The following is a 23,200-nucleotide window of genomic DNA, read 5'->3' as shown; positions in this document are numbered from 1 at the left end:
TCTTCTGACAGATACTGAAGAAGCTTAAGAGCCTCGCCTTAGAAACTGACACAGAACTGGAGAGACAGGACGAAGTTCTTGACATTATCACCACCTCTGTAGACCGGACGACTTTGAATATAGACAAGCAGAACCGCAGAATGAAGAAGCTAACGTAGCACCCATACCAGCCAGCAAGGATTGTAACGAGAGGGATTGTGCAATTGTTTCTTTAACAGACTATTTATAGACTTTTTGATTGTACAGGAGCCATCACTAATATTGTCTTGAATGTCGCTGTGGAACTTTGGCAGGGAGTAGGGGGGAAGGAACGTGGAAACATTTTCAGACTGGGATAACTTTTAAAGGCATTTTAAATGCCTAAACTCTTAATTGTGGAGAAACAATGACTGTGAAATCCCTGCCACAGAAGATCCTTAAACATAAAATACTGTGACTTTTCATCTAAGTTGGTCCATGCCACATGCTAAGCTACTGCTTTTGAAAAGTAACGTTTTTGTAATAAATAAATGAAGATGAGGGGGCAGTGAATTATGTGTCTTTATACCCGATAATTACACTCCAAAGTTCTTGCAAGTTCTCTCCAAAAATAGAGAGAGAGTAGAAGTTGGCCAATTCACACTAAGCATCAGGCTTCCTACTACAAGTTGCTGAATTTTATGAATTAGTGATTGAGTGAACAAGCCTAATTGTCAACAATAGAAGAACTTTGTTCACTTTATTGTACAAATGTAGTTTTAAGATTCCTAGCACAGTGTACTAGTAAAGGTTTTATGTAATGAAGGCTTAGTAATACAAGAGCTTGCCACAGCTTTTAGCTATGAAATCTTTGCAAGCAAGTGGAGTCGGACGACATGTCTGTGAATTAGTGATTTACACTCGGTGAGGAGTGCAGTTGAGTTTTGCCATAGGCTGTATCTCCTGCTACTTAAGTAGCTTACTGAAAATAAGTGTTGAAGCAAAGTGGAGACTTCCATTTTCCAAAAGGGAATTCTTGGTCCTTTGATGTTCAATTGCAGCTGCTTTGTCTTTTATACTGAATGACCAGTGGTAGAAATAAAAGTACAGTAGAGACTTACTTAATTAATTGTTCACTATACTATCATTGAGATGATTTGATAGGATTGCCTGAAGCACACAAGTCTGTTATGAAAGCACATGGAGTACCTTGTATACATAAAGACCCTCGCTTATGTATAAAGACATTTTTGGAATAAGATGCTTTCTGGTTGGCTGAAGTCCTTATAAGGTTTTAGCTCTTCAGAAATCTGATGATGGCTTGGCACAGATTCTCCATGGTATGACAGATATCATTTCTATAACCCTTCTTGGATGCTGGGAGGCTCAGGTCCATAAATTGCGTAGCATTCCTTCATTTTCCAAGGAATACACTTGTGATTAGTGTTCCCTTCGCACTGCTCAGATACGGTCTTCATCAGAGCTGCATGGGAACCACAAAAAGCCTGGTAGCTCTACAGCAGACCTATGGATTGAATGTCTCCTGATCAATGCTATAAATGTTTTGTGTGCCTCTTGGTATGAATGGAAACTAACATGGTGGACAGCCTGCCCCCTTTCATGATTTTTCTTTTAAATAACTGGGATGTGTGTGGACAAGACTTCTTGTCAAAGCCAGTCTTACATGGATAGTTCATTGTCTTTCAAAAATAAAAGGAAGTGGCTGTAAAAATGTATCTAAACTATATTATTATTGTTTTGTTATCATTTATTTTAGTCATAGTTCACAATCTAGATGTAATTTATCCCAGTTAAACACGATTTAGTGTATACTTTTCTCTCCTACCATAAAAGTCATTGCCTAGAATAGGTTCCAAATAGCCTGTATGTAGCTTGTAGCAGAGAACTTGAAGGGGATTCATTTCTGCTTACCACTACCCTTTTCATTTTCTCCACTACAGTCCGCTAGTTCCTTTGCTTTAAGGAAAACTGTTGTAACCTTGTCGTTTCAAAGTGTTTTATAATAAGCTGATAGTGAATTGTCAGCATGTAACTTTACAGATTAAAATCTTTTTAAATGCTGAAATTTTGAACCGGGGACCCCACTGATATTTGCCATGGGATTGTCCCATTTCAGAGTAATACGGACTACAATTGAAGGAGTATATGGGAAATGACCTAGAGAAAATAGTCTTGAAAACAATATAGTGCACCGCTCTCCAATGTAAAAACTTGTTAATTTTTGAGTGACTTATATTTTTGCATGGCAAATCCCTTATTCACTGAGTTGTTACTGGCATGCATGTTACTTGTCTTGTTCAGTGTTTCTGAATGTAGTAATGTTTAGGCTATATGAAATATATACATAAAGTATGTACCTCATTGTAAATAAGCACATCCGATTTAGTTTTAAATATCTCAAGTAACAGTTGTCTTAATGTGATGAGAAAACATGTTTACAAGATGATTTATTTTATGAAACTTGTTTAGAAATACACTTTGCACAAAATGCATATTTTGGCATGACGAAATTTGGACCTGGTCCTGATTTAGAATTGATTCCTAATGTTAATTAATCAAACTACGATTGCCAAAAACAAATAACATTTGCACTTAACTGGATTGAGTTTACCATTCTTTTTATCCTAACTTATTGCTATGCTTTTAGCTTTAGCTATGACATTTAATTCACTACTGTTTGCATGCGTTGGTTTACCTTGGTCTAACATGTTAATGCCTAAAAAAAACCCTAGTATTATTAGAGTAAAAAGTCTGAGATCTATACATTTTATGTCTAGCTGAATTCAATCTGCCTGGAATTCACTTTGATTCTGTAACTTGTTCTTTACTTTTATTAAAATAATATCTTGAAATAGTGATTTTTTTTTCTTCTGTTGGTACCAGGATTTCTTGAGTCCTTTTTGGTAGTGCAGGCCAACTAATTAAGTGTGTGTCTCAAGGAGGCCTGTCCACCCAGTTTGTAATCCATAACATCTCTGTGGCAACTACAGTGATTGCTTACATGGGAAAGTAATTAATGTATATTTAGGTCTTGTTAGTGCGATAAACATGTTGTCTCATTTGGAAAAAAAAGTCAATCACGCTCTTCTCGTGTTCTACATTTCAGTTCCATCCTTCCATCTGTGCTGTATCTCTCTGCTGAGCACCTGCAAGTGCTCTGTGTATCACAGCTGTCTTTAGGCCACAGTTTGGAAATCTCTAGTTCCTACCTTTTTTTTAATAATACCTAAAGTGACACTCAAGCTTGTTCAGACACCCTCAGGATTTTACTTTACTGCAGGTCTCTTCCTTCCTACCCAAAGAACAGTAAAAATACCTGACAATGAACCACAATCCATACGGAGTTCAGCCATCGTCACTTTCTGACCATTCAAAGGATTTGTGGGGGGAAATCTGCACTAATATATATAATGCTAACAAATATTCTGTACCAGAAGCAGGCTCTGCCAGGATGTAATGCTCAGAACCTTCTTGAATTCTTAGACAATGGGATAGAGAACTGCCTCAGTACTCAAATTTTCAAGTATTTGAACGGTTACTTGACATATTTTGGGTTTTTTTTAATTGATCAGTTTCTGCTACCCTAACAACAAAAAAGCCACTTGAGCTTCTGTCATTGCCAGCACTGAGAGAGGTCTTTTATGTTGGACATAAATGCTGTTTTTTCAAAAAATAGTGTAAATCCAGAATAATAGTCACAGAAGATACAGTGGCCAGTGCATATAAGAAATGTATTGTTTTTTTATTATTCAGTGAAATATCCTTTGTACATTGTCTAAAACATTATTTCTAAAAAGTTGTGCCTTATATGTATAAATTGTAAGCTGTTTGGGCCAGACACTTTTTTTTTTTATTCAGTGTACAATGCCAAACACGATGGGGCCCTAATCTAAAGAGAGAACAATAATCTAGCAATAAGGGTTCTAGTCTAAAAAAGAGTCTGTATAATTTTGGCCGGGTTTTTAAACCATGCATCGAACACTACACAATTGCATGGTGCATAAATAGTCAGCTTTCAAGTTCCTGGGTATATTGAATGATTTCTGGATATAGCCACAGCCTGCGGCCTTCATGTAGAAACTAATTTTACTTCTTTGGAATCAATGAAATGTTACAGTAATAACACTGAATGTATCCGATGAAGTGAGCTGTAGCTCACGAAAGATTATGCTCAAATAAATTTGTTAGTCTCTAAGGTGCCACAAGTACTCCTTTTCTTTTTGCGAATACAGACTAACATGGCTACTACTCGGAAGCACAGCATTTTACACTTATAATCTGAGGATCACAAGGAGTTTTGCAAGCAGTTAATAAAAGCTTCACAACAGCTCGCTGCGTCTCCAAGGCTACATGTTCCGAGAACACCAAGTTGTTCTCCGCAGAAGGAAATGGAGTAAGTCTGCCCACAGCTGTTAAGGCTGCATCTGGTAACGTTGGCTATGAGATACGCTGGCTGAAATCACTGTCCTGATTCATTTTTAATATAGCAAAACATGGCAGCAGCATCACTTGCTTTCCACTGTGTGTGGATTATGTCAAACCTCAGCCTGGTGGAGAAAAATAATTTTGTAACTTGGCCTAATCAGAAGTTCAACCGCTAGTGTTTGTAAAGTAAAAGCGCTTGGCTAGCCCAGCTCGCGAGGCCTACGTACTAGTGGGTCTGGACCTGGTGCATGGTTTCTCTGCTCTAGCAAGGTTGTTTCAGTGTGCCCTTAATGATGTGGATAGAAGCTGTCAATTCCACACACATGATCTGCTGGGTTTCATCCATCAGACTGCTCTCTTGACCGCAGTAACGTTGCTTACGAGCCCGGCACGAACAAGGCTGGTAGGTGCTTTCTCAGAGCCCAGTTTGCCTTATCAAGGTAACAGGAGTGTGAGAGCAATTGTGAGAGGCCTAGGGCGCCAGAGACGGAAGAAGCACCTGGATTCAAACTGCAGCTAACCTGCCTCCTGTTTTAAGTGGAGCAGCGTTTTGTATAATGGTGTAACAGTCCAACTTGGTTTCTGTTGGGTGGCTTAATCTGAAGCCAGCTGCTTAGTCTCTACACGGGCTGGTTTCCAAATGGCTGTGACACCTAAATACTAGACATGTATCCTCTCCTGATGGGGTGACTGCTCCATGTTGTGGTATCTGATCGCCTACAAGAGGACATAGCTGTGCTGCTGGAACTGTCTCTTCCCCCTCCCCCCTGCAATCTTTCAGATAACCGCTTATCCGCTGGCCATTGAACCACCAAGATGTTAGCTTGGAGGTTTGAGTAATGAATGGAAAGGATGTAGGGGTATCCCCTGCGATGAGGGAGCATTTGCCATAGTGGGGAAGCAGGAGCTCAAGGAGGGAGTCAAGGCAGAAAGCAGTCTTGAGACATTGAGGGAAGGGGAGGAAGCCCTGGAGTCTGATGCGAAAGTGGGGAAGGGCTTGGATTGCTTCAGAGAAGGTCAGCAGCTGAGAGTGGGATGGAGTGAGGAAGGATGACCTTGTGGTTAAGATATTGGACTGGGGACATGGGTGATCTGGATTTAATTCCTGACTCTGTCACAGACTCCATGTGTGATCTTGGGTGAGTTGCTTATGACCAGTCACCGGTGCAGAAAAGGGCCCTCTCTCTCTCTCTCTCTCTCTGTGCCTCAGCTGTCCATCTGTAAAATGGAGCAATACTTTCTTTGTGTTTCTCATCTGCTCAGGCAGTCTCTGCTCAGAAGAGCTCGTGATCTCGTACTTTAGGACTCTGCAGTGCCCAGTACAATGGAGCCTACAAAAAATTTGACAGTGGTTGGGTTGGTGGTGTGCAGAGAACACTGCCTATCATGCTGTTCAATATTGTCTCATTGTTTCCTTATACTCCCCCATCTGTCTATATCCATCTGTTGTCCCTTGTCTTGTACTTCAGTCTGTAAGCTCCTTGGAGCTTTTTATTCTGTGTGTGTACAGCTCCTAGCAGAATGGTCTTTGACCAAGGGCTTCTAGGAGCTGTGGTAATACAGATTAATAATCTAATTTGAGTAAATGCTACCAAAACACAATTAAGGCAGGACCTATCTTTTGTACTTACGTGAGCATTGTATCTGTGGGCCTTGAAACCATGAATGGGTATAATCCTCACCGACCACTCCGTGTGAGATAGGGAGCCAGTATCCCCACTTTACAGAAAGTCAAAGTGTGGCACATAATAGTTCAAGTGACTTGCCAAAGATCAGACTTAGTGAGGAATTAAACCGATGTCCTTTGCAGCCTACTCTAGTGCCCAGCTCACTAAACCATCTTTTCTACCTTTAATGCTGAAGTGTTAGAGACTATCCTTCAGGTCCTCAGTCGAGCATTCTGTCCTAAGCGTGTCCAAAGGCGGCACTTGGGGGAAAGGGGGGGTTAGAAAATGAATGTTTATTGGAGAGGGACTGATCTCAGCGAAGAGTCTATCAGCTTCGTGTGTGAGCGTCTGTGAAGAATTAATTCTTTAGTCCTGTTGACTTACGGTTTTGAGGGGGGCGGGGGGGAAGCCTACTCGGAAATGTTCTGATTTGTTCCATTTTGCATGTGTTTTTAATTTAATGCTTTATATGGTGGTGAACGTTGTTTACGGCCATGAAGTCACAGATAGAGACAGGGAAGGTAATTGCGGGTAGGTAGCGATGCCAAGGTCTCCCTTCCATTACGGCACCTCCGTTCAGCGCTTACAGTCTTGCCAACTCCCCATGTGCCAGAGGCAGGAAAAGGAACTGTTTTAAATAAAATAACTTTCAGGCCCTAATACTACTTATGAAATGAATCCATTAGGCTGCTTTAGGAATGACCATCCCCTTGCCTGTAAGGTCTAGTTAAAAACCAAACCAAACCAAACCACAAACTAGTAATTTTTTTTAATGTACAAATATACATTGTATTTCGTGTGTGTGTGTGTGTGTGTATGGTGCTTAGCACAATGGGGCCCTGCTCCTTGACTGAGGCTTGTAGGTGCCACTGCCATATGAATAATAGTTAATATAGCAACTTTCAGCTGCACATCTCAAAGCCCTTTTCAAAGGTGTGGTCTCCTTTCTACAGATGGTGTAACCCAGGCACAGAGAGATTGAGGGGAGTCAGGGTCTGTGGGAGGCCGGATGGAGGTGCTCTGTCTGGCCTGGTGGTCAGCATGGTGTTCAGGACCCAGAGGCCAATGGGCAGGTTAGGAGCCAGGGTCAGCAGGAAATGAGCTGAAGTCGAATGTCAGTGCTGAGTCGGATGCCAAAGATCTGTAGGCTAGGGTTGGGGCAGTCAGAAACCAGGGTAGCCGGGTTGAGGGACTGGAACTGGGCAGGGCTGAAGTCAAGAGCCAGGGATGAGACTGGGGATCAGATAACGGATGCCAGGGTCTGTAGCAGCAGTAAGGCAGTATCCACCTTGCTGCACAGACAACTTCCTGTGTCTCCTTCCGGTTTAAATTAAATACCCAGTCATGTCCCTGCGGGTGGGGAGAGTAAGGCCTTAGGGCTCCCAACTCTCTGGTCACTAGTAGAGCCATAGGGTGGTGGTGGGGACACAGCAGTGTCCTGCGGGCCCAGGTTCAAGTCCTGTGGATCCTCACAGGCGGTGCCTAAAGTTAGGGATCTAAATTCATAGTCAGTTGTCAGAATAAATGTTCTGGTTTGTCACAGACTCGTCAATTTTAAGGTTAGAAGGGACCACTGTGATCCTCAAGCCTGACTTTCAGTATAACTCAATTTTCCAAATAATTCCTGGACATAGCATGTAACTTTTTGTTGAGCTAGAGTGTGTCACTTAAAAAGACTTCTAGAATGGGAATCAAGAAGTATGGTTGAAAGACTCCAAGTGACAAAGAATCTACCATCTGTTCCAACAGATAATGTTTTCAGAGGACCTACAGCTCTGAAAATCAGCCCCCTTGGATAGGTGTCTAAATTTGGACACCAAAGTTTGAAAATGTCGATCTGTGCAATTTGCCCCTCATCCAAAAGTGTGTCAGTGCCACCCCAGGCTTAGAATCTATGTCTCCAGATTGGGGAGGACCACAACTAACTCAGCAGACCTCAGTGCCAGCCAGTTTTGATCCTCCTCTTGGGTTATTCCTGACTGACTTCAAAAGCCAAAGTTCGACAGATTCAGACTGAAAATAAAGTGTAAATTTTTAACAGGTGGGCAGTAATTAACCATTGGAAAAACTTACCAAGGACTGCAGCACATTCTCCATCACTGGCAATTTTAAAACCAAGATTGGGTGTTTTTTTCCTAAAGATCTGCTCCAACTTAACCAGGAATTAATTCAGGGAAGTCCTCTGGCCTGTATTATACCCAAGGTACTATACCCGAGGTCAGACTAGATGATCACAGTGGTCCCTTAGAACCTATGTTTTAGTTCGTTCATTTCTTGGTAATCAGCATGTTGTCTGACTTGACACTGTCCAGTAGACACACACGCACACCTTGCATGACCATTGGAAGTGATACTGCTGCAAGGATATTTTGCCATCATATTTTAGATTTGAGAAGGAGATTCCAGTTTTTAAAGCTGATTTAATAAATTCCAACTGTCAAATGTGAACTTAGGGCAGGTCTACACTACCGCTTAAATCAGAATAACTTGCGTCCCTCAGGGGTGTGAAAAAGACACCCACAAGTGACGCAAGTTACAGCGACCTAAGCGCTGTCCACATCCGTGCTATGTCGGCGGGAGATGCTCTCCTGCCAAAATAAATTCTGCCTCTTGTGGAAGTGGAGTCAATATGCCGATGGGAGAGTGCCCTCCGATCAGCACAGAGCATCTTCACCAGACACACTACAGCAGCATCTGGGCAGCTGCGCCAATGTAGTGCTTCTAGGGTAGACCTGCCCTGAAATATGTTCAGTTGTTTGTGTAGCATGGGATTAACAGTTCATTGCAAATGGTGTTAGTGTGAATGAGAATCAGACCCTGTGTGTTGTACTTTTGTCCATAATTCCATCCTCCCGGTCCTGTAATGAAGAACTAGATCTCTCAGACTGTATTGTGCCTCTGTGACAGGAAACAAGGAACTCTCTGAGTCACAGAAGATCTAAGAACTGTCTCTTACCCTCAGCCTTCATAGTCTCCTCTTGGAAGTATGGAGTCCAACCCCCTGGCCTTGGCACATCAGGTATCTCATGTGTTAGATGCCACTTCTCATCTGGTTTCTCCTTCTTCAGACACAAAGACTAAATGAAAGGAAGAAGCATAGAGAGAAGGAAAGAAAATAAATTACCTGGATGCCGGGGAGTCCCCTAGCTCTGTATCCTCACCACTTGCTAGAGGATGTTATAGATTCATAGATACTAAGGTCAGAAGGGACCACTCTGATCATCTAGTCCGACCTCCTGCACAGCGCAGGCCACAGAATCTCACCCACCCACTCCTATGAAAAACCTCACCCATGTCTGAGCTATTGAAGTCCTCAAATCATGGTTCAAAACTTCAAGGAGCAGAGAAGCCTCCCTCCAGTCAACCATGCCCCATGCTACAGAGGAAGGCAAAAAAACCTCCAGGGCCTCTCCAATCTGCCCTGGAGGAAAACTCCCTCCCAACCCCAAACATGGCAATCAGCCAAACCCTGAGCACATGGGCAAGATTCACCAGCCAGATACCCAGGAAAGAGTTTTCTATAGTAAATCAGATCCCATCCATCTAATATCCCATCTCAGGGGATTTGGCCTATTTACCCTGAATATTTAAAGATCAATTACTTTATCCCATCATACCATCTCCTCCATAAACTTATCGAGTAGAATCTTAAAACCAGATAGATCTTTTGCCCCCACTGCTTCCCTTGGAAGGTTATTCCAAAACTTCACTCCTCTGATGGTTAAAAACCTTCGTCTGATTTCAAGTCTAAACTTCCTGGTGGCCAGTTTATACCCATTTGTTCTTGTGTCCACATTGGTGCTGAGCTTAAATAATTCCTCTCCCTCTCCGTTATTTATCCCTCTGATATATTTATAGAGAGCAATCATATCTCCCCTCAACCTTCTTTTAGTTAGGCTAAACAAGCCAAGCTCCTTAAGTCTCCTTTCATAAGACAAGTTTTCCATTCCTCGGATCATCCTAGTAGCCCTTCTCTGTACCTGCTCCAGTTTGAATTCATCCTTTTTAAACATGGGAGACCAGAACTGCACACAGTATTCTAGGTGAGGTCTCACCAGTGCCTTGTATAACGGTACTAAAACCTCCTTATCCCTACTGGAAATGCCTCTCCTGATGCATCCCAAAACCGCATTAGCTTTTTTCACAGCCATATCACATTGGCGGCTCATAGTCATCCTATGATCAACCAATACTCCAAGGTCCTTCTCCTCTTCATTGTTGTTCAGGGATGGTAAGTTCTGCCATAGCCATGTGCTACCCTGGGCATCAACTCAATTCTCAATTTCCCTGCGTAGATAGATATAGCAATAACCAGCACCTGAAATCTGGTGGTGTTTGTGCCACAAGCGATTGATCATGTGAAGTCATCACCTGGTGCCATTTTAAATTCCTGTATTCACTAGGTTTGGGGGGATTTTTTTGTATGTTTGGTTTGGTTTGGTCTGGTTTTGTTTTAAACCTTCAAACACTATTTCCCCAAGTTGGAACTTGTGTTGTTAGCCAGCTAGTTTTTGTGGAAGACTAATTAGTGGGTACTTCCTACTCTGATGGTTTGGTATGGATATTGCATACAGTGAATATACATATTCATACAATGAATGGAAAGATAGCTTAAAATCCTAAACAATTTAGTCATCTGTTTCTTATTGCTTATAATTTCAGGATCTGACTTTACTATCCTTGGCATTTATATAATATCTCCCACCCAATGATCTCACTGTATCAACTCGAAGCTTCACAAACACCCCAATGAGGTAGGAAAGTATTAGCTGCTGGGAGAAGAAGGATGGGCTTATACTTAAAGTAACTATGGCTCTAGACATCTGATTTCAATTCCTAGCTTTGCCACAGATGCCTTCTGTGATCTTCCACAAGAAACTTTCTGTGCCCCAGTTCTCCATCAGTAAAGTGGGGGTAATAGTACATCCCTTGTCTATTTAGATTCTATATGGGACAGAAATTCTCTTACTATGTGTTTGTACAGCACCTAGCATAATGGAGCTTCGATATCAGTTGTGGCCTCTAGGTGCTAGTGCAATATAAACAATAATAATCTCTATTTTACAGATGATGAGCTGAGAGACAGAAAGTTGAATTGACGTGTCCAAACTCTCTCAACAAGCTAATGCCAGAGCCAGGAACTGAACCCAGATTTCCTGACTCCCAAGTTAATGCCTTAACCGCAGGGTCATCCTTCCATTTAATAACCATTCTTCTGAGTTTATTTTTCATTTTTTCTTTCCTTAAACTTCATGCAACTTTTTGGCACCCATCTACGTAAGGTGGGGAAATCAAAATATATGGCCCCTGAAAGACATTCCAGTCACTTCGCAAAGACTCCTGTATTCCAGGTATTTTAACGAGATTTGCATCGAGTCGAAAAAGACATGAGAAACTAGTTCCCAGGAGAAGGGTTTGTGTTGAAAGGCGGCCGTATTAACACAGTGTTACTTCGCAAAAATATCAGGAGTTGTTCATTGGCTCACCTGATTTATTTACCATGTAAAATTAAAATAAATGGAAGAAATTTGAAAGGGTGGAGAGCAGTGATAGAATTTCTTTGTGTTGTGGCAGGCGTCAGTGGGTGGCACTATTACACAGTCTTCCAGTTTCTTTTTCGTAGTGTGCAAAGGAGTTTTGACTCTTGTGAAGCCATGAGGTGGAGGTCTTCGGGAGAGATGGAGTGGTATAAGTAGTGGGAAACTTAGTTCTCTGCCTTGGGCTCTGATCTGAATATTTCTTGAAGCAGATTTGCTCACTGGACATTGGTGTTGGACTGAGATTCCTAGAAGGGGTTGCCCTGTGTGCTGTTTCACCATCTTATTTCAGAACTGGTGTGTGCATGTGTAAAGCAAGTTACACTTAGAATATACCCCATCCTCTGTCACTGATTTCTCCTCCACTGGGAAGCCAAATTGGAAAGCCCCAGAATTCTGCTATCGCTCAGCTCGATTGGGTTAAGTGTGCAGGTGGTGGTTGTGGCCTGTGAGATACAGGAGGTCAGACTAGATGATGGAATGGTCCCTTCTGACCTTACACTCTAGGACACTGGCGTCAGAATGGAATACTGGGAATTCCTACATTTCACTTCTCACCTCACTTCCTTTAACACTGGTGAGAAAAATATGGCAATGTCCTTGAAAAATTTTATTGCCCTATTAATTAATTATCTTAAGTGACAATTGTATTAATACAAAGTGTATGTATTATTGTGGGATTGTATGGAACTTGGTCTATAAAATCTTGACTGGTATGGAGAAAACAAATAAGGAAGTGTTATTTATTCCTTCACATAACACAAGAACCAGGGGTCACCCAATGAAATTAATAAGTAGCAGGTTTAAAACAAACAAAAGGAAGTATTTCTTCATGTAACACACAGTCAACCTGTGGAACTCTTTGCCAGGGGATAATATGAAAGTCAAAACTATAACAGTGTTCAAAAAAGAACTAGATAAGTTCATGGAGGATAAGTCTTTCAATAGCTATTAGCCAGGACGGGCAGGGATAGTGTCCCTAGCTTCTGTTTGCCAGAAGCTGGGAGTGGACAGCAGGGGATGGATCACTTGATGGTTACCCGTTCTGTTCATTCCCTCTGAAGCACCTGGCATTGGCCACTGTTGGAAGACAGAATACTGGGCTAGATGGACCTTTGGTCTGACCCAGTATGGCCATTCTATGTTCTTAACTTTTCTGGGGGAAAGACATAACCAAAGTAAACCTTGGGAAGTGTTATGAGCATCAAAGGACTAATTTAAACAATGAGCCTCAGTTATGTGGAGTTCCTAGCAAATACCTGAGGAGAGGGGAATGCAAATGACCACCTCTGGTTGTGCAAAGACCCAACCTTTTGAAGCTTCGCCCTGAGGTAAGGACCATTGTCTGGCATTGTCTTTGCGGATCAAAGACCCAAAGTGGATAAAGGAATGACTCTCAGATTCATGGGGTTCTTGTTCTGAGCAAAAGCTGTTATGAACTTGTAACCACAGAAAAACTCCTGTGTGGGGTTTGAAGGATGGACTCCTACCAAAGCTCTTTCTGGAGTTGGAGTGATCTCTGGTTAGCTTATCAGCATGTGTGTAGGTTCTGTTATTGTTTTAATATGTTTTTTCTGTAATGCTTTTACCTTAAGAATCAACGTGCTTTCTTAGAAGGAGTTGTGTAGTATCACATACCTCTGGGCAATTACCCTTTTTGTAGCTTCTGAGGAGAAAGCAAAGCAGGCCTGCTTTTGCAGTCTGACTTGCTGTTGAATTCACGGTGTAGATAGGGAACTGTGCAGCCTGGAGAAACACTGCTGTTATGGATGAGGACATAGATGGTCAGGCCTAGAGCAGGAGTCAGGTCTAGTGGGCAGAGCAGGTATCCAGGTTGGTGAACAAAGCCAAGTGTCAGCACTGGTTTAACTGCCAATTACCAGAGCCAGGGGTCGAGCCAGAGTCAGAACCAGGAATCGAAGCTGAAGGTCAGAGCTGAGGTCACATTCAAAATGCCAGAGCCAAGCATCAAGCCAGAGTCAGGGTCAGAATTGGAGACCAGGGTTGGAGCCAGGACTGGTGACTGGAGGTAAGGTGTAAGGGCAGGAACTGGTAGAGAGGCAAGGATCAAGCACAATGGATACAGAAGCGAAGGCAGGGGTGAGGCAGGACTCGGGAGCAGAGCAGGAATCAGGAACAGGGTTGGGTACAGGAGTAGGGCACAAGCAGGGTCCAATGCAGCCACAATGGGAAATCACCTTGTTGCTTGGAAAAATTTTCCTGTGCCGCCTTCTGGCTTAAATAGCATGGTTGGACCAATCAGTGGAGCTGGGCAATGCTCCAATCAGGGCTCCCATGGGTGGTGCCTTGGCTGGGGTATAGTTGTACTAGCTCCTTGGCCTACTAGCTTTCAGAAGACCTTGGGTGGAGGCCAGGATGCAGCTGCTGTCTGGGGACTACTGGACCTGGCACATCACATCTGGTCTGGAGGGAGAGAGATGCAGGTTTCCACCCTAGAGAGGCGAGAGCTGAGAAACTGGGTGCCTAGGGTAGGTGCCCTTGCTGTACCACAGAGGGGGAGTATAGGTGCAGTTGCCCTGAATTGTGACCCCTGGTACAGCTGATTTCTCATACAGCATCTTTCAAGGAGGTTTCTGTAGGAACATGATAGCTGGAACTTGGCTTAGGTGGATTTTTGTCAGGTTACAAAACAATTTCATAAACTTTCCCCACCCATCAAGAAGGAACACCTGGAGTAGTCTGGATACCTGTCAATACTGACACTTAAAATCTGGGAAATAGAGCTGGATCCAATAGGGGTGGGACTGAACCCATGGTGCACAAATCAATATATTTTCCATATGAAAAAGTGATATTTAAAACATTAATATTGCATTCAAAAGGCAAAGACATGGCAAATATTAAAGGTCACTCTTGTGCATATAATTTATGATGGTCTTTATATACAGGATCTGGTTACTTATTCCACAGAACCCCTGCCTCATTTAGGGCAAAGGGCAGATGATGCTTAGAAAATAAGGCAGGTGTTTGATATTTGTCTATCTTCATTGTTCAAAGAAAAGGAGTAATTTTGTGGCACCTTAGAGACTAACAAATTTATTTGAGCATAAGCTTTCGTGAGCTACAGCTCACTTCATCGTTATGTATCTTCCACATCCTTTCCTGCATACGGAACTGTTTCCTTTCTAAGCAGCCTTTTCTATGGCATCCCTCACTAGACAACCTCACAAACCGGGATAACTTATTGGACCAGCCTGCAGGAGTGGGAACCACTATTCTCCCCATTTTGCAGGCAGGGCGTGGAGGCACAGAGACATAAAGTGGCTTGCCCCAGGGCACATGGGAAAGATGTGACAGAGGTGGGAATCAAACCCAAAGTAGGAAGTGTCCTATACAAACAGCAATAGAACCAATTTCTCCTTCTTCCCAATTTACCCTAACCATATGACCATTCTTCCTCTTGCAGCAAACCCACCCCTTGCTTAAAGGACTCGAGACCACGCAGTAACTGCAGGGAACGAGGCCCAGACCAATTGACTACACAATCGCCTTTGATGGACAATGAACAAGGGGGGCCCTTTTCCAGATTTGAACCTCCCTTCAGCCTGCAGTGATCTCACACAGATTTCCTAGTCTATGGCATAGTTCTTTCCAATGAATGTGGGCATTATAATGATAACTGAGTTTGAATTCCATAATGGCAGGTGGTAAATTCCCCATGGGTCACTGTAGGCTTCCCAAGGCCTTCTTACGTCCGCACATGTCTGAGCCAATCCAGAACATCTCCAGTTTTGCTCGCCTCTGTTTTTGCAAGACTGAATGTGCAATTTTGACCGCAGTGTCTAGTTCAACATCCAGAGCCAACGCCTAGGAAGGAAGGGAAACAAATTGATACTTACAAAAAACCCAGGAATGACCTTCACAGCCACAAGTCAGGTGGAAAACCACAAATAAGAGGGGGGAAATAATTGGCCCATTCTTCTGCTGGTCACATTCTATAGAAAACCTTGCTGATGGATGTGAAAGGTTTTCCTATCAAGGATGGAATCATTTCCCACCACATGCTGCTGGCTGTTAGTTTCTGAAGGCATGGGACAGGACAATGGCCAGTGTATGTGTCTGGGACAGTTGAGGCCCCCAGGGCAGAAGATGTTTCTGATTCCCAGATGATCAGGTCCATCTCTTTTCTGGTCACAAATTCTGGTCCCTTTACTCATGTTGAGTAGCATCTAAGGCCCAGACCCTCCCAGCCACAATTAGGCGCCCAACTCCTTTGACATGGCCTAAACACCTTTGAGGATCTGGCCCTAACTCTGTGAGTCACCTCATAGATTTTAATTAGACTATTCATGTAGTAAGGTGTTATTCACATGTGCTGGGAATCAGAATCTGGCTCTGCTGCACTGGGGTAAGTTTGAGGGGGAGGACATGTAGGGCAGGGTATTCAGAAGTGCTCGGGGGAGTCATTGACTTCAAATGGGAACAGTTAAGCCAGTTCTGAGAGCCTTTGAACACCTGCCCATAGCATGTGAGTTGTTTTGATGCTGAACAGAGAGATTCTGCTGAGGCCTCCTCCCTTTTGTTTTTCAAGAGCTTGTTGTGGAAAATGTGGGGAAAATAATTTCGGTGGGTGTTTTGGCAAAGTCAAAAGCATGGTCTATCCTGCTGTGTTTTGTCATCACCTGTTTTTCTGCAGAACTTCTTTACAGAAACAGAACGTTTCTCTTTTGCAATCTCAATCATTTGAAAACATAAGGTTCCAAGTTAGGAAAAAAACCCCCACCACGTAAGCAATCAAAAGTTATCCAGTGGCAATATGAAAAATAGTGTGGTTCTATCTGTCAGTCTGCGTGTCTGTCACAAAACAGATAGACTCAAGCCTCAATTTTCCATTGGATTTTTTTCTGAAGAACAAAAAATTAAGACAAACATGCAAAAAAAAGTTTTACAAAACCAAAAAAAAAAATCCATTATTTGACAAAGGCCAAATTTCAGTGCAACCATTTTTGTTTTGAACAGTTCTGACCAGCTCTAGCCTGTTTTGTTGGAAAGACAGAATTGCTAGCACACTGAATACATTTCAGTTTACCAGAAGGTCTCTGATATGGGAACAGCTGATGGTTTTTAATGACTTGGGGCTCAATCCTGCAAATAGATTTGCACAGGCAGATCATTAGAGTCCTGTTGAAAGCCATGGTGCTTTGCACAGATGTAAAGGTCCTGCCACACACATCATCTTGCAGGTTCATAGAAATGTCAGGCTGGAAGGGACCTCAAGAAGTCATCTGGTCCAGCCCCTGTGCAGACGTAGGACCAAAGAAACCTAGACCATTCCTGACAGGTGTTTGTCCAGCCTGTTCTTAAAACCTTCAATTATGGGGATTTCACAACCTCCCTTGGAAGCCTATTCCAGATCTTTCCTATCCTTATAGTTTAAAAGTTTTCCTGATATTTAACCTAAAGCTCCCTTGCTGCAGATTAAGCCCATCACTTCTTGTTCTATCTCCAATAGACTTGGAGAACAATTGACACAGTTCTCTTTTTAACGGCCTTTGACACATATGAAGCCTGTTAGTTGGTCCCCCTTCAGCCTTCTTTTCTGAAAACTTAACATGCCAAGTTTTTTAACCTTTCCTCAAAAGTCAGGTTTTCTAAATCTTTGATCATTTTTGTTGCTTTCCTTTGGACTCCCTTCAATTTGTCCACATCTTCCCTCAAGTGTGCGTCCCAAAACTGGACACTGTACTCCAGCTGAGGCCTCACCAGGGCTGAGTATTACTGATAATTACCTCTCATGTCTGACATTCAACAGTCCTGTTAACACACCCCACAATATCAGCCTTTTCAGCAGTTGCATCCCAGGGTTGACTCATATTCCATTAGTGATCCACTATCACCCCCAGATCCTTATCCGCAATACTACCCCGTAGCCAGTTATTCCCCGTTTTGTTCTTGTGCCTCTGATTTTTCCTTCCTGAGTGAAATATTTTGCACTTGCCTTTATTGAATTTAATCCTATTGATTGTTCATCGTGTTGATAATTTTCCAATTTGTCAAGGTTGATCTGAATTCTAGTCCTGCCATCAAAAGTGCTTGCAACCCCTTCCAGCATGGAGTCATCCGTACATTTTATAAGCGTACTTTTTACTGTGTTATCCAAGTCATTAATGAAAACGTTGAAAACCTCATGAGGTGCCTATGTACATCTTTAAATCACATAAATACCTTTAAAAATCTGACCTCTATAGTACCTCTATGCCTCAGTCCTGATCTGTACAATGCGGGTAATAGCACTGCCCTACCTTACAAGGGTGTTGTGAGGCCCTCAGATACCACAGTAATGGGGGTCAGATAAGTACCTTAAATAGTCTAGAACTGATCAAATAATTGATTTTTCAGTTTGGTGGCAGTTCTTGGGGGGGAAAAAATGATTCAAACCGAATCAGAATTTTTTTGGAATTTTTGGTGAATTGGAAGAAGTCCATTTCAAGCCTTTTCCAGAGTGGGGATTCAAACATGGGTCTCCCACATCCCAGGTGAGTGCGCTAACCACAAAAGCTTAGGAGAGGGGACGACAGCCCCACTTCCTTCTTTGCTTTGTGAATGGCCAAAACTATTCACGTCAAATCTGTGAATCGTTTCAGGTCGACCAAAGCTGCATTTTAGATTGAATGAACTATTAGTCCAGAACATTTTGCCAAGCTCTATAGATAGATAGATAAATAGACATCATCCTCCTTTCCCACCCCCTAAAAAATTCACTTTTGTGCTTGAATAAAAGAATAACAAATGTATCCCAAATATAGATATATAGTTTTTTTTCTACAGTTACAAGCAGGAAAGGGACAGTTATTAAAATGCATTTACAGACTTTACTAACTACTGTGTTGCCAACTTGCAATTTCATCACGGATCTCATGGTATATTGAATTTTCCTTAAAGTCCCCACTCCTGGAGTCATGGGATGGTATGAGAATCTCAGCTGCCATTTCAAACAATTAAGTCCATATTTAATCCTCTCCGTTGCAGAGAAAAGCTTGAAAGCTAGAGGTTGGAAGACTAGAAGGCAAATAAAAAACCCCCACAAACTAATGATTTTTTTAAAAAAAATCACCTGCTATATTTAAATCCCCTCACGATTTTTGGGGATCTAACTAGGGTTTTTTGAATGCTTGGAATTAGCAGTGCTGTAACTATCAAACAAACACTAGACTATAGATCCTGGGACAGAAATTCACTGCCTTCTGTACCCTTTGATTATGAATTTCTGGGGGAGTTAAAGTTTGCAGGGCTTTTTTGCCTAGAGTTTTGTTGAGCTGCTGTCAATGCTTTGTTATTTCATCCCCTTGTCTTAGAGCAGAGAGGGTTCATGGTGTTCTGCAGGGCTCCAAAGGAGAAGTGAGTTCAGGCCCTTTTTCAAGGACTCAAGCACTTCTGGGAAACCGCTCCAGCAAACACAGAATAGTGCTATTCTTTATATTACCGTAGAACCTAAAAGCCCCAACTGAGATCGAGGCCCCATTGTGCTAGGCGCTGTACAAACGCATAGGAAGTGACAGGCCCTGCACTGAGCAGTAAATAGACAAGGCAGACAAAAGGTGGGAGGAGAAACAGGCACAGAGACTCGCTCAGCAGCTTAGTGGCAGAATGCTGCTCCTGAGCCCCAGTCCAGTGCTCTGTCCATTGGACCACACTGCCTCTTAATGAATACATTTGTCAAACCTCTAGTTCTCTGTCTCTGACCAAAGGCCATTTTTGCTGGTAAGGTGGTTTATTTCTGCTCCTTTGCTTCTAGCTTTTCTCTCCATATACCAGCTGCATTTGTTCTGATAAGTGATCTTCTTTGCTTCAATACGTATTTTTGCTTAGGAAATTAGACCATTCCACAGTTCTGTCTCGTTTGCTGGAATGTGCAACCTGGTCAGTTGAACTATCATCACCAGTTGCCTTTCTAGAACTGGCGTATGGGAGATTTTGAAATATCATTTGTACAGGCCACGATGGAAAGTCACTTAATGTAATTTACAATGTCCTCTATATGTACAGCTTCTTGAGTGCTATGCAGAAGATGAAGGGTTTTTGACTCTCTGCCCATGACAGGTGGAAAGAATTTGCACTCAGATGTTAATAACAGATACTCTTCTCCCTTATGATTTTCCTTGCATGCCTAAGAAGGTGTTTTCTGCTAATGTTTGGTATGTGGTGCCCCTGGGATTATAGTTGATAATATGATTTTAATTTTAGCTTTTAAGGTGAAGTGATGTTAGTATCCAGATACACTAGAAAATACTTTCAGTACTAATTCTGTTCCAACACTTCATATCCACATGCTGCAGTCTGGGGGTGGGGGGGGGTGGAGGAATTGATTAAAAAAAAAGGAATATTAAAGCGTAAGAGAGGAAAGAGAGCAAAAAGTTAAATTCATGGTTGATGTAGCTTCAATTCAGATGCTAAGAGTCTGATCCCTTGAGGGGTTAATTGTTGTTCTTAGTAAATATGGATTTATATTATAGTAGCACTGAAAGGCCTCCTGAGGGAGTGGGTCCCCTTGGCGCTAGGTGCTGTACAAATTGGAATGATTCTTATCACCCTGCATCTGTTAACACAGGGCTAGAGCTATACCATATGGGTACAAGGACTGCCATATCAGATCATTTAATAGCATCTGAAGGTGCTCAGGTCTGCCATTAAAATGACTGGTCCTCCAAGCTTCACTCATATGAGTAAGGCCTAATGAAAGCACAGGCACTCAACACCACAGAGGATCGACTCCAAAGTGTGTTGTGGGGGGCTAAGAATTTTGAAAATTAATATTTCAGGCTCACATAATATACCCTGATTAATTCCAAAGTATATTACAAGCACAATATACATTTATGTTCACTTTTAAAATTCTCCCTCTTATTAAAAAAATATCTGTGGGTTTCCTGAAATATTAAAATCTCATCAAATGATTAGAAGTATTCTGTTACAGTTGTTAACACTGGCCATAAAAACACTGCTGATGGCTTGGATGAATCTAGCAAGATCGCAAAGGACCGTATAGTTCAATCTGATCATAGGAAATCTTACAATGGAGCAAATCTCAGCAAGAGTAACAGACAAATCATTTCATTTTGGAAGGAAATGGGGCGGAGGGGAAACAGGGAAACCAGAAAAAAAAAACCCATCACCACATAGATTTATACATGTTATCAAAAGTGTGATGTATTTCTTATTGCACATTGTAAAGTATTTTCATTTATTTTTTTATAATGGAATTTTTTTGAATTTTCTGTGAAAATTCTAAAATTGAAATGTTTCATCTTGAAAACCAAAAAAATGTAGATTCAGAAAATCTGTTGCAGTGCTTGAAGGGAACTGTAGTTGAGTTAGCTTGTGTTCCTATCTCCCGGACAGGCTGGGCTCTCTGTTCAGACTACATCTCCCATGAGGCACCACACTCTTCCCAGGTGGATCTGGGAGGTGTGACATCCTGGGAGTTCATGGCCATGGTGCATCATGGGAGATGTAGCCTGGCCAGGGAGCCTAGCCCACCCAGGAGAATGAGGTTAGGAGAAACCGCAGCAGCATTTCCAAATCAACATTTTTCCATTTTTGGCCAAAATATTTTGGCTGTTCGGTTATTTGATGAAAAATCAATTTTTTGTTCATGGAAAGCAGACACTAAAAACTTTTGTTTAGTTGAAAAACTAATTTTCCATCAAAAATGTCTTGATGCACTGGAGTGAGATGCAATGGGTTTAAGCCACATAACCTTAACACTGCCCCCAGGGGGATGGCAATAAGAACTGGGAATGTAGCAATATCTTCCATCTCCCTAACCGAACCTGCCATTCACTCTGTGCCCAGTGCAACTCCAAATTGGCACCCCCACGGTATTCCTGTACTCTGTGCAGCACTCATGCGGTAAGGATCACTTGCGGTTAATTGGCAGAAAATGAGGGAAGCTTCGGGTGCTGTGATCTATAGGAGGGATTCCTTAGGTCAGGGCTCCAAAGGGGCAGAGTTAAGTTGGCACGGCTGTGTTGCGAGCTAGGCATTAAACTCTCAAGTTCGGTGGAGCCCAGGCACTTCTGAGCATATGCAACCTTAAGTCCATGTTTGTGAACTTGTGTATGCAGCATACAGCTGTTCCAAGTAATAGATGCCTTCTGTTTTAAAAGGACTGTGATTCCATATATCATGACCCACTGCACAGGAGTGCACCCTGACTCTCAACAAGGGCTTTTTTCCTGCAAGGTCCTAAATGCTCCCAGCTGCTGTGAGCATACCAAGAGTGGTCAGCACCGGGTAAGAGTAGGTGTTATGTGCGCCTGTGATACAGGAACACAGTGCAGCACACAGAAGCCCCTCTTTCCACAGGAGCATCCTTTTCTGGGATCCCCTTGCCCCAGTGCAGGAGTGGCATCTTGCAGGAACTGTTTTTTTCCCCAGCATGCCCTTTAAATCTGTCAGAGTCAAGCAGCTACAGCTCTCAAATGGTCATTTTTCTGGCCTCTTCTTGTTGCAGCTCCCTCTCTTCCAAACGTTGTGTTTTCCTGTTCTTAAAACCAGCTCCATTACCTTGCAAGCAGTAGCAGATTAATACTCCAGACACCAGAGGGGGGCAAAGTCACACTTGGCCAGTATGTTACACTAATTCTGGACTGGTTGCTGCTCTATTGTAAATTGCACAATCTGATTTCCCTCCCTGGTTTTCTTTACATGTGCAAAGCAGGAGAGAATACAATCTATCCCTTGTGGCATACTATGAAAGTCCCTCCTATTAGCTAAATATGAGTCAACAGTGTAACATTGTGGCAAAAAAAAGAGAACCTCATTCTGGGATGTATTAGCAGGAGTATTGTAAGCAAGACATGAGAAGTAATTCTTCTGCTCTACTCTGCACTGATTAGACCTCAACTGGAGTATTGTGTCCAGATCCAGGCACCACATTTCAGGAATGATGTGGACAAATTGGAGAGAGTCCAGAAAAGAGCAACCAAAATGATTAAAGGTCTAAAAAACATGACCTATGAGGGAAGATTGAAAACATTGGTTTTGTTTAGTCTGGAGAAGAGAAGACTGAGGGGACATGACAACAGTTTTCAAGGACATAAAAGGTTGTTACAAGGAGGAGGGAGAAAAATTGCTGCTCTTTACTTCTTGTCCTATCCTCAGAGGTTATGGGCTTAAATTGCAGCAAGGGTGATTTAGGTTGGACGTTAGGAAAATCTTCCTGTCAGGGTGGTTAAGCCGTGGAATAAATTGCCTAGGGAGGTTGTGGAATTTTCATAATTGGAGAGCAAGTTAGACAAACACCTGGCAGGGATGGTCTAGATAATACTTAGTCCTGCCATGAGTGCAGGGGACCAGACTAGATGACCTTTCAAGGTCCCTTCCAGTCCTGATTCTATGATTAGCAATAGATCCCCATGACTCTAGTTTTGGGCTTGCTGTATTCATTATGCATCCCATGAACTTTTATATATTCAAAGTAACTTGGCTTGATATGAGCTGGAAGATGCAGCTGAACCAGAACATTGCGATTATCCTTGTGGTTTTGAACTGGTTGTTTTAATGTTGCAACTGAAGGCACAACATGGAATCTGTTGAAAAGCCTATAATAATGTTGGTGCTAACCTGATG

The 23,200-nt window shown here is 42.4% G+C and overlaps 1 protein-coding gene across 3 annotated transcripts in view; it reads left to right on the top strand.

Annotated features, from left to right (window-relative positions):
* SNAP47 (synaptosome associated protein 47) overlaps positions 1 to 2,831 on the top strand; it is a 38,066-nt gene extending 35,235 nt beyond the window's left edge. For 2 of the 3 annotated variants that reach the window (XM_038389179.2, XM_038389176.2), the window contains exon 5: positions 12 to 2,831. In XM_038389179.2, the coding sequence (XP_038245107.1) occupies positions 12 to 158 (147 nt within the window). In that variant the 3' untranslated portion in view covers positions 159 to 2,831. The remainder of the gene's footprint in view (positions 1 to 11) is intronic. The other variant, XR_006279528.1, reaches the window with a different exon arrangement.
* The last annotated feature ends 20,369 nt before the right edge of the window (positions 2,832 to 23,200 follow it).

Source organism: Dermochelys coriacea, chromosome 2 (genome assembly GCF_009764565.3).
Source record: "Dermochelys coriacea isolate rDerCor1 chromosome 2, rDerCor1.pri.v4, whole genome shotgun sequence".
NCBI lineage: Eukaryota > Metazoa > Chordata > Testudines > Dermochelyidae > Dermochelys > Dermochelys coriacea.
Note: the sequence above shows the minus strand (reverse complement) of the source record. Positions and strands in the feature narration are given on the sequence as shown.